General features: G+C 50.8%; 2 protein-coding genes across 2 annotated transcripts; both read right to left on the minus strand.

Moving 5' to 3' along the window:
• Positions 1 to 10,162: 10,162 nt before the first annotated feature.
• On the minus strand, positions 10,163 to 10,360 carry CHC_T00003403001 (hypothetical protein). Its single transcript, XM_005715106.1, has one exon. The coding sequence runs from the start codon at positions 10,358 to 10,360 to the stop codon at positions 10,163 to 10,165; it is 198 nt and encodes a 65-aa protein (XP_005715163.1).
• Positions 10,361 to 10,486, minus strand: CHC_T00003404001 (hypothetical protein). The gene has a single exon (XM_005715107.1). It carries the CDS (start codon positions 10,484 to 10,486, stop codon positions 10,361 to 10,363), a length of 126 nt encoding a protein of 41 aa, XP_005715164.1.
• Positions 10,487 to 12,220: the final 1,734 nt, after the last annotated feature.

Here is a 12,220-nt window from a genome sequence, read left to right on the forward strand (position 1 = left end):
AAGGGGTTGTTCAGAGCAGAAAGAGGAGTCGAGTATCCCAAGACACGCCAGCAAGCACCTCTCGGGACCCGGCTGCATTAGACGCATGGCTAGATCCTAAGACTGTGCTCAAGTCACGTGCAGAGTTCGCGTCCTTTTTTTATTCGGATGATGATAAGACTATCCTTGACGAATTTTTCGATGTGGTTTTCGGCGTTGCTTACGAAAACAGAGCAGTTCTTCTTGGAGAGTCGGCGAGCGTCGGCACATACCGGTGTGGAAGAAATGCGAAGGAATACAAGCACAAGGGTGTGAAATTCAGAACGTTGCTGTTGTCATGTTTCCAGCAGCACGGGGGTCTAGACAATTCAAACCCCTCATTGTATGATCAGGAAGCAATACTAGTCGATGTAAGTCGCATGAGCGCTGCAGATGCATTGACAATACATGCGAAAATCTCAATGCTCAAATACTTGATTCGACCAGGAGAGCCAGGGCGACCGCGTTACGTCGTTTGTGGTGCAGACCAGCCCACATTCAAAATGATTGTCAAGTTATGGCGCAAGTCCTATTTCGAGGCAGAAAGGAATGGGAATGCAGAGTGTTCGTATGGAGAGTTGAAGGTACATCAGTGGCTCATACCCTTTCCAGGTTCTTCCATATAGAAAAGCAGAGCCTCTACCCTTTATGTAAGGAAATGCTGTATGGTTTGGGACTTGAGGAAATGGCAACGTGTTCAGGGCTATCAAAGAGCCAAGTTGAGAACATACTCAAACATAGTCATGCTAGGAATAATCGCGCTGTGCTTTTCAACCTTTGCGCTGCCATAGTGGTACACGCCTCAGATATCATCCAAGTGGAATGTCCCGATGTTCGGGACGCTATTGATTCTTTGAGCAGAGCATATAGTTCAAACAATTCTAGTAGCGCAGGTACCTCCAAATTACTTAGTGCCACGAGGGATAAGGTGTCCAAGTTGACAGTTGATATGAGCAGACTCCTTCGGAGGCATGTGCAGGACTTCTTCTCTCAAAGCCCAAATGGAAAGCAAATAGTCCGTACTATACTCATGACATACTTATTACCTACTCTTGGCTTTCACATTTTGTCCCGGACAGGCCATACAGATCTCGTGGACAGGTTCTGGTTAAGACAGAACAACGTCTTGCACACATCTCGTCACATCAAATATGAGGAGCTGTATCTATACTATGGGTTCTTTCGTGCAATTATGCCAAAAATGGCCTTTGCAGATTTATTCACTAACAAACCGGGCGCAATGGTGGCTCGAGTTCCATCATTCACTGGTGGTATGGGCTCCGAGCCCATGTGGTCATACGGGGAGTCCCTGTATGACCACAGGGGTTGGGTTTACGTGCACTTGGATGAATTGCAGGAAATGTTTGGTGTTCGTCTGATCAAATCTCTGAACGTCATTATGCTTGCCTATCTGGAAAGAGCAGGGATTCTACCAGTTTCAATGGCCAGGATGCTCATTAGAACTATTACTGCGGCGACTCGTGCGTACGGACGGCCTCGAAGGGAGGAAATGAGTGAAGAAGAACGCAAGCCGTTGCTTCGATACGACAAGAATGCAGTGCAACACAACACAATGAAAGCATTGGTTGAGCTCATGCAAAGGAAAGGGTTTCGAGTGTCTGACCATAGGACAATTTATCAGCTGAGAAACGTCTTCGGGGATGAGCAAGAGGACCTCAAGGACGAGAAGACCTAGAGTCGTATTCTGGATGTTGAGGAGTTCAGAAAGAAGAGCTCAGAACTGCACGCGTCTTCAATATTTCCTGAAGTGTTTGGTTCTCTTTCAAAAGCTGACATTCAAACGTATTTCAGTGGAAAGCGGTTCATGGGGGAATGGACGAAACAGAGACAAGTTCCAACTGAACCAGCTGCTGGTTCTGTGATGGAGTTGAATAGAAAGAACGTCCAAAGAAAAACACCGGTACCCACCAAGGATCTTAGAAAGGCCCTAGCAGACAGAAGGCAAATTGTTCACAGGTTGATGACATCGCTTACAATAGCGGAGCATGCGGCGATGGGCGGTTGTGACAATGAAGGAGCGGATAATGCTCGTAAGAGGTGGAATGAATTGCATGCAGCACGGTGTATGATGTCGCCATTTGCAGATGCGTACAGAGCGTATGACTCTGGTGTGCGCCATGCTCAGAAAAGTAAGATACTAGAAGCCCTGAACTTCGATATCGTGCGAAATGTCGAAAAGAACTCCAGAAAGGAAAGTGGAACGAGAAGAAGAAGTGTTTACTACTATTACGATAACGTCATGCCCCTATATGCGGCTGTAATGATAGACCTAATGAATCATATCTGGAGCAGAGGCACAGACGGGCGCAGGGGGAACTCTTTGTTCGCTGTGACATTGCTTAAGCTCAAGCACCTTCTTCGCCCTTGGTTTGTGGGGAGCAGGAATAAGGGTATGAAACAACTACACCTACACATTGACGATCCAGTCACTGTTATCCCTCAGAAGCGTGGATAACAGACCCGGCCGGATACCACGAGAGAAGTGGGGTCGAAGCGTATTACTGTCGAGGAGGACGATTTGCGGAGTATTGGCTTTCACCTTCCAATCACTGTTCCCTGGGGTACGCTAATTGGGTCGAGAGGAAGCAGGGATACCATCTGCTCCCTGCATTTGTTTTGTGCTGGTCTGGCTGCAATTGAGCTTGTTGATGAGAATGATATTGAGGTTGACATATACATGTACGGCCGTTGTTTCTGTTTGAAAGGAAGTTGTATCGGGTTGAAGCCAGACGAACTGATGCCTGAGGTCGCTATGCGCAGTGACGAATGTGAGGGTACACGCAGCAGAGAGGTCGTTCTGCATAGAAAGATAGGCTGGGAGTCTGATTCGCCTACGACTGACCGAGAGACTCCCAGCAATGACCGATTGCTACGGGTACCCAGAACGCATGTTTTAATTATGTCGAAGCAAAGAGGGTTTGAGATATCCGACGTATCATTCGCTCATGAAGAATCAGAAATTCACTTCGTGGCTTGCTTTATTAAACATGTTTTACTCATGCTCAAGGAGGACTATTGGGTTTAAACCAATGTGATGAATCAACAACGACAGACAGGATGTGAAAACCAAGTGACTTGCGGATGTGTCATATTGTCCAAAGACTCCGATTTGACCATGATTCTTGCTCTTGCGCAATTTTTGTATGGGAAGGGACTTCGACACGTCCTTGGTGAGAAAGTAATAGAGATTGATAGTCTCATTGACAACCTTCGCAGTTCAAATATTTGCGCAAGTATCATGAGTTGTGCCTATGTGTTAGCGGGCTGCGACTTTACTGCTGGAACCTACGGGGTTACGCACGAAAATTACTTTCGTGCAGTATGCAGACAAAATTATTTTCTCGGAGCTCTTAGTGAAGCATCTGTACCTGACACTTTCGAGTTGATAACGCTTTTGGCTTATTTGGAGAAGGCGGGAATTACGAGACTGGTCACATTCGTAGAGCAGGAGAGGCTTAGAGCACAATGGAACAGTACCTTCGATGATGTTTCGGAAGTTAAGAAGCGAATGAAGGTACTGTTTCCCTGCCAGTATGCGGTCGGGACCTCGGACTTGCGGTTGGACGTGAGAAGATTCGTAGCGGACAGAGCTAAGAGCACTTCCGAGCTTATACCACCGAGAGAGCACATCCTACTTCAAGCCGCACGAGTTAAGTTCATTGTATTTAAATACTGGTCAAATGCAGACAAGGAAGATGTTTCACCTGAAATCATGCAGGGTTGCAATGAAGAGAAAGGTTTCACGGAAGAGGGATATATAATTCTGGAACGTGAGGAAGATGTGAAAGCTTTGTCTAAGCAGATGAAAGATTTAGTGGCTAAATGTGGGTGCAAAGGTCTTTGCAATAGCAATCAATGTTCATGTATGAAGCGAGGGGCCAAATGTGTTGGGTGCGATTGTGAGCCCAGTAGATCTCAGAACAAAGTAACAAGTATCCAGGTGAATGCTGCCGAAACGGAACCTTCAAATGAACAAGATGAGGACATGAAGTCCTCGGAGGAAGTTACTGAAGTGTTGGAGGGGCTAAGAACTGAGCAAGGACGGCGGGAAGGGTTACTGCAATGCGTTGGTAACGAGTTTAATGATCTAAGGTTCGATGAAGAAGGTATGCTATATCTTCTAGACAAATACATATAGGGTACTGCCAATCAGGTAACAAATGCGCAGCCCAAAATAAACAGCACTCCCGATGTGCATTACTGCAACCCAGATAGAGTACCACAAACAAATATGGCTACCCCAGCACTCCAGAAACAGTCGTAGAACAGACATATCACAAGTTGAAAATAGTTCGGGCTGTTTATCGTCCGAGTCAGATTCGTCACGGTATCGCGCACTCACATCACCACTGTCAATACGCAAAGAAGTGCATCTCTTTTTGAACATGCCTAGTCCGTATGAGTATGTACCAAGCGACATGGTGAAAACCACGAAACCCTTTTATGCCACAAGACGCAACTTTGGCACCTCCAGTTATCACCCAAAGCACAACCTTCTTACTGCGCTTTTATGATGCGAAGTGCGCAAAGAATAATTGGCAATAGGGAAAAACAACACAACTAATGTGTAGGGTCAGTCACATGGATTCCGTTTTGCCCGCTTGGAGCACCACAGAAGGTACGACACTCGAGAAATGATCAAAGATGTGAAGAGGAAGGGCTGAGATGGGCGCGGCGTGCTGTCGTGAAGGTAGAGCGCAACGGTCAACAAAAGCCACAACAAATGCCAAAAGAAATCGATTTTGCATTCCCCCCAAACTGACTAGAAACCGTGATTTCCAAATATGTCCAAAATTCGACATAAGCTGATGGACTGCACATAACGAGCCGTGTACTGGTGAACCTGCTAGCCAATTCAATCGAGAGGAGGTGGAGGCCCTTACGTACAATCCACCACCGCCAAGTTCTGGGGAAGATGAAGGTGGCAGCCCAGATACCACAGGATATCAAGGGTCGTAGAACGAAGTAGAGTAGTTCCCAGAACGGTATCCCCGTCGAGATCGTCGTGCAACATCGTTCTATAGTCCAGGATCAGCAAGAGTTGCAATGTCATTAAAGGCAATGGCAAGCAGGATACCAGACCCCTCGTCTATGAGTGAAGCTGTTTCGCAGGAGGACGCCAATGAGTGGAAGGATGCCGTCAAATTCGAACTTGAGTCTCTAAGACAGCACAAGACATGGGAGGTCGTTGCAAGGCCAGAAGGGGCCAAGGTTTTGTCAGCCAGGTTTGTTTTCCTCCCCAAGTACCATGAAAGGGGTGTAGTACGCCACAAGGCGCGCTTGGTGGTACGTCGAATTCAACATGGCAACGTGGATCAGACACTCTCACGTGTTGTCGACTTCACAACAGTGCGCACTTGCCGAACTGTAGCGGTTCAGAAAGGGTACGTTGGTGAACAACTGGACATGAAGACCGCCTTCTTGCACGGTGATATCGATGCAGACGTGTATATTACACCTCCTCAATGTCTATACCTCTGCCATCTCGATGAATTGCTCTAGTAACGACGTGGCTTGCATGGCCTGCGACAAGCGCCGCGTCTATGGCACGAGAAGTGGGATTCTGAGATGAAGGAACTGGGATTTTGCAAGTTGACATCCGATGACTCCGTGTATCGCCTGGAAAATACTTGGTTACTACAGCATGTATATGACATCATCCAGATGAGTACAACAGACAGAACAGCTCTAACCATCGAGCATGAACACAAGAGACATTTGGATGTGAAAGGTTTGGGCTCACTTCAGTCTTTTCTCGGTATACTCTTCGCCGCAAACCAAAATGGAGCTTGGCTCAGTCAGTGTGGTACAACCGTACAGACGCTAAAACAGTAACGGAGGAAGGACAGGCTGTACCTAAAATGAGGGAGTCTGGGAGACCGCTACACTGGAGCATCAGGTAGAGTTATCCGATTAGGTAGGAAGCACAGGACAAGGGAGCCTCCCTTGTGCAGTGCAGTGTACCTGAGGTACACTGCACTGGACACGCGCAGTCGTACTAGAGTGTAGAGCCGTACGTCCGGTGGCGAGCTGGAAACCTGAGGGAGATTATTACCCGTACCGGAAGAAGACTAGGGTAGTAAGTAAGGGGAGGCGTGCTTGACTCGGTTTACCTCCAGCCCGGTGCCCCCTATCTTATACCCCCTAGTATGGTGGTGGCACCGGACGGACTACAGTAGCTGTACATACTGTGGCCAGATTACTGTAGCTTACAGTACCTAAAAATTAAACTACTGTACTAACCCACCGATCAGTCGCACCCCACGTGTACACCTGCACTAGCTGATGCTACTAACTACACGTGGGCCCCCACGTGGCCACATCTACAAGTGCTGGCCACGTGTTCAACGTATCGGTTAACATCTTACTACTGTACTTGGCGGGGCCCCTGGCGCCCGCCTAATACAGTAGCGCCACTTGGCATTTGTACTACAGTCAGCAGCACTACATTATTCAAGTGATGGAAAGATTCGGGATAGCATCGTGCGAGAAATTGAACACTCCAATGAATGTAGGATTTATTCGAGATGCATCTCAGAAGAGCACGCCTCCAGATAAAACAATATTCCAGGCTGTGCTGGGCTTTCTGCAGTTCATTCCAACAAGAACCCGTCCCGACATTGCTACATCAGTATCCATCCTTCGTCGCCACGCCTCGGAACTAACACAGGTGCTCTGGACCTATGTCAAGAGAGTGCTACATATCTACAAGGGACCAAGCACTTTGCGGGTCGCATATTTGGTCATGATGTGGACGTGCTGGTTGAATTCTGCGATGCAGACTGGGACGGAGACCCATTTGATAGAAAATCTACTACAGGCGTCCTGCTTTCCGTAGGAAATACTAGTGTGGCTTGGAAGACCGTCAAGACGTAGAGCGTTACTCTTTCAACTACAGAGGCTTACTATCTTTCTCTGGTGAAGGAACAAAGCTGATTTTGTGGTTACGACATCTACTCTTTGAGTTGGACAGTACTGAACGCGCGACCAGCAGCAGTCAAAGAATACAATCAAGAGCCGTAGTATGAGATCAAGAAGGAGTTGAGACACGCATAGCATGTTCCAATACGAAAGAACTTCGTCAAAGAAATCGTTCAAATAGGTAATAGTCGACTGCATTGTTGTGCTATAGACGCAGTTACAGAGAACATCCTCACAAAAGCACTTAACAGGCTGCTTTTCGAATGGCACCCGCTAGCAATCGTGTCTCATCCTGCTCAGACAACGTTGCAAGAAGGGGCTTTGAGATATAATGCGCAGGGTGAGCTCGTCGCATAGGGATCTACGGAGTGTGTGTGTCACCGCAGAACTTTTGCGCTAGCTACCATCTTGAAGACGGTAAATTGTGGTAATGAATTTCCATTGATCTATTGGGTCTCTTTATCCCTTTATTTTCATATGATATCAGGCGGTGTTAAGTCCGCCAACTGATACAGTCAATTTTGCAACTAACTTATTTTTCTCTATTGGGTCGTATACGATCATTCCCTGTCTACTTGTCGTCGTATAGCACGAGGGGGTTTGACAAGTTTACCGTAATCTACTGTGTCATCTTAAATTGTTCCGAATAAAGATTGTTGAGGAAGATAATCCGCACACTTCCAGAAGTCTACTCTTGTACTCACTCTAACCACAGCCCGCTCTCACTCACTATTAAGGTTCCATGCCTCTTTGTTCAGAGGGAGGTTCACTGTCGCGTACATATCTGGACTCCACGAATTCGTGAGACCATAACAGTACGGACTGTAATATTTACAAGGTAAGCTACGTTCTATCCAGGAATGTGCTACGGTTGTATCTATCCAGAAATGAAGATAGTGGTAATTTTACAGCGGAACTCCCCTTCTCAGGACATCGGATGGAAGGGAAATAAACTCGCGCAAATAACTGCCGGTAGACTTCAAATAGAGTGGAAGTAAACCCCAGAGAGAAAATACATGTAAGTGAGGCTAAGAGAAGCGAGCCAGCCCCAACGAGACCGGGGATGAGTAGGCGAAGAATACGTATAGAGAGGGGAGACGAAGGAGCCGGTACTGCGCCAGCCGCTTACACTAAAAAAAGGACGGTGGCAATGCGCGGATCAACACGGCCACGCTCGGTTGAAGCCAAGTGTTCGACCGTAACTTGCTATTTCCTGAGGTAGCTTCATTCGGGTACACAATGTGTACACAATGTAGTATAACCCCTCCTGGGCGCTTTTAGTTAGATTAGATCAACAACGGGATCCAATACTGTAGAGCTCGACGCTCTACAGTACCACCGCGCGTGTCCACGTGTACACCACGGGTACGAAGGAATCGTGCATACACGTCCACACGTGTACCGCGCGCGAACGAAGCGCGCGCACACACGGGTACTACGTGTAGTGTCATCCTCGACACACCTGGCTGTATTACAGTATAGTACAAAGGTACTGTAGTGTTATGTTATATTACTTTGTATATTAAATATAGAGCGGACCGGCAGCGGTGGAGAAGGACAAGCACGGACTTGTCCACCACCGACCGTCAAGGTGGCGACTCCCAGCTTATTCTAAACGCGCGCTTCCGCCTACGCGCACGTGAGAAGGGACTGAAGCGGGTAGAGGACGCGCCGGCACATCTGCGAGCAATGATCCGCCTCCGCCCGTCAGCGCTGGATCGTTAACCAGCGGTGCTCCGGGTACTGTCCTCGACCGTCCCCGCTCTACTATGCTTCCCGGGCCCGCTGCCCGGTCTCGTTAGCTGGTGTCCTGCTTCCCCGTCTTCTCACCGTCTGACAGGGTCTCCATCGAACTGTGCATACACCCCTCCCGGTGGGGATGTTTATGCTACAGTGGTCTCCAGACATAGAAGACCTTGGAGTTCGATCTCCGAGAAGACTTCTGCTTCCCACCGCGTCCGATTGCGTCGAGATGAGCCAAGTGTTCGAGCCCTCGATCCGCTCCGAATCGGCGGATCCGAGTCCGGCCGCTATGGAATCCCCATCCGCCGGGTCGGGCGACGGCGACGCTGGTCCTCGAGACCGCGAACCGTCGTTCGGGTCCTCCGAAGAACGAGCGGCGGCGATGTTCGACCGCATAGCCGAATACATCGAGGAATTGCCTCCTTCTCTCTGTGTCGATGTATCTGTAGCATAAGCACCCCCAAACGGCGGGAATGTATGCACGCAGTTTGGTAGCAGACTCCGGATCAGCGGAAGAGGGAACACCCGCAAAGGGAAAGGACACAGGTCCTGGTAGCGTGGTAGAGCGGGAAGGGTGGCAGGTGCGAGTGATTGCGCAGCGGAGCGGATCGACGCCTCAACGCCCCGGAGCGATGCTGGGTAGCGGACCAGTGCCGACGGGCGGAGGCGGATCGCTGCACGCGCGCGCACTGTAGCGCCTGCACCCCGCGTCGGTTCCCTTACCTAAACGAGACGCGAGAGCGGACTCGTGTTTTAGGTTAAGCGGTGGGTTGTCGACCAAGGCGGAAGGTCGTGGACAAGCCAGTGCTTGTCTCTTTCCTCCGCCGTCGGTCGCTCCCTTATTTAATGTACAACTGTTCGGTTATCATACCAGAATATTCTTTGCGATGCACGCATCGCGAGTCCTAGACGTTTCCGCGGAAAGAAAAAGGAAACAAAAAGAAAGGTTTCTATTGCAATTCCTGAAAAATATTGAATACATTACAGTATTTTGGTGTGACTGTACAGTATAGACCTTTCAGGCGGGTTGGCGCCAAGACTTCGGTTCAACTTATGACCTGAACAGTATCCAAGGGTACACCTCTGCGAACAGCCGTGCGGACAGCACCACCCCGTTCCCCTCACAAAGAGAAGTGAGAAAAAAAAGAAACAGAAAAGAAAAATTTATTACAGAAAAAAAGTTCAGCACCACCCCGTGATCGTGGTGAGCTGATTGCTGTTGTACGTGTGCAACGTGTGTGCATATGGTTCTCATGACAGTTTCTTAAATAAAAAAGGCAATCCAGCTGTACCCTTTAGGGTACTGTTGCAATTGCGCATGCCGGGCGGTCTATGGAAGGCTTACACCGTCTGTGTCGTGGCAGTGAGCTTACACTGCGCGGCAGGTGTCCCGATTTCAGACCAAAACGCCCTGTCAGCAGGCCGCAGGCCAATGTCGGTACATCTCGAATTGAACTCGTCAGCCGCTACAGCGATCGGGCGCGTACGAAGTACCGAGGAACGGGCGTGGGGGTATCAAAGAGGTTGCAGCGGTCGTGTGTGAGGAGTGTCGGTGTCCGGATGAATGGGCGTGTGAGCATCGGGTCAAAAGGGAATGCAGAGCGTGAAGGGGCGTCGGACCTGGGATAGTGTAGAATTGGAGCAGCCTCGCGTCCATTTAAGAGAGGAAAACACCCACAGGAAAATAGAGGACATCATCAACATCAGGGAGTGTTGAGCAAGAGGCAACTGATCCGTTGCCGCGACTGTGAGGGCTGTGTGACTGGTTTGTCGCTGTTGCCATCGTCGCTGTGTGGCTGTGTCGCTACTGATTGTGCTGTCGCGTGGTAACTACTCTAATCTTAAACTACGTGCTGTTTTGTTTGTACTACAGAATCGAGAGTGCTACTGAGCTTGCGGCGGCTGTTCTGCTATTCGCGCTTGCGGGAGACCAACCTGCAACAGTACCCTTCGGCACAGTACATACTGTACATTCGAACTTTTGGAAGACAAGCTGTTGACAGCATCAACAGCTTGACATCAACCTTTGAGACCACTGAGGGGATCCTCCTCTACGACTCTCGTTGTTGTTGACATATGTTTCTTCTGCTCTCACAAAAAGTCCGTCAGGGCAAAATCACCGTCTGTTGGCCAGATGAGGAGTTAGTGTACAGTACCTCATAACTTTGTTTTGCACCTACAACAAAGTCTCATGAATGTAATATTGTTTCTGTCAGAGCTTCATCTCCCTCCGCCCTTCTCTCTAGCTGGCGAGGCCCTGTATCTCTGTCATACCCCCTCTGCCTCCGACGCACCCACCTCGAACCATCATGGACATGATGTCCACAAACCCGTCCTCCTCCGCTCCCGCCAACTTCACGGACACGTCCACGGACTGTGCCATCTTCCTCTACCCCCTCGCTCCCTCCCCCACTGTGACCCCAACCTGCGGCCGCATCTACCATCTGTCCTGCCTTTGCAGCAACCGGTCGGTTTGAAAGTTCCTCGCGAGCGAGCGTGGACGACGTCGGAAAGCGAGGGTTGCGCGCGCGCTGGGAGGAAGCGAGGAGGAGGGTCTATCCTTAGGGTGGCGCTGTTGGCGATACACCGCAATCCGATGATCCCCGCCTTTGGGGATCTGTCGGGCGCTGCCTTTGTTCTGACAAGGCCAACTGTCGTGCGCGGTAGTGGCCTTTCGTTTCGACCTTGAAACGAAAGGCTGGCAGGGCCCGCTCTCCGTCTCACAGCACTGCGCCCCTAGCCGCGCCACCCATGTGCATGACACGACCGAGTCCTCCCGCGCGCTCTACAACTCGGCCCTTAACGCCGCCGGTCGCCTCGTGCCGAGCAGAATGCCCTTGCCAGCGGCGCACCCCGACCGGCTGCGATCGACGAAGAGCCGCAGCCCGACGCAGCTCGCTACACCTTCACCAACAACTCACAAAGCTCCCCCTGACCTCGTCGCGCCGTCTCCTCCTCTCGGCCTGCCGCTGCGCCCAATGCCAGACCATCTGCACCCATCCGTCCCTCGCGCCGTGCTGCCAAAGCTGGACGCCCTGATCCGCGAGTAGCTGCGCGCCGACAACATCTCCCTCGCCGAACCTGCCGCCCTCGGTTACGGCCGCCGCATCTACGCCTTCTACCTGTGGGCCCCTGCGGCGACCCGTACTTTCGGCGGCACAGTGCGCTGCGCCGACGTCGCCGATGATGCCGAGATGCCTCGCGCCCGACGACAGCCTGCGCGCCACCTACAGGCCGCGTACCTCGCGCAAGTGCCACCACGCCCGCTACGCCCCCTTCCATGTGTGGAAGTGCGGCCGCTGCGGCGCGCAAGCGCGCTAAGTCTGCTTCGGCAGCACGCACTTCTGCGTCGCGTGCCACCCTCGCGACGACGTCCGAGCGGGGGAGGGCCGCACGCCGCAGCTGGTCGAGTGCCCCCGGCCCGCGTGCGCGAGACGCCCATGCTGGACGGCGAGGCGCGCCACAGGAACGGGGCAGGCGGCGATTGCGAGCTGCTGCTGGAGTGCGCGATGTGTGA

This window comes from Chondrus crispus, genomic scaffold (assembly GCF_000350225.1).
Source record: "Chondrus crispus Stackhouse genomic scaffold, scaffold_19, whole genome shotgun sequence".
Lineage (NCBI taxonomy): Eukaryota > Rhodophyta > Florideophyceae > Gigartinales > Gigartinaceae > Chondrus > Chondrus crispus.

What these genes read in the sequence shown, in the direction of transcription:
- CHC_T00003403001 (XM_005715106.1), bottom strand. Translation starts at nt 10,360, where the DNA reads ATGGACGCGAGGCTGCTCCAATTCTACACTATCCCAGGTCCGACGCCC.
- CHC_T00003404001 (XM_005715107.1), bottom strand. Translation starts at nt 10,486, where the DNA reads ATGGCAACAGCGACAAACCAGTCACACAGCCCTCACAGTCGCGGCAAC.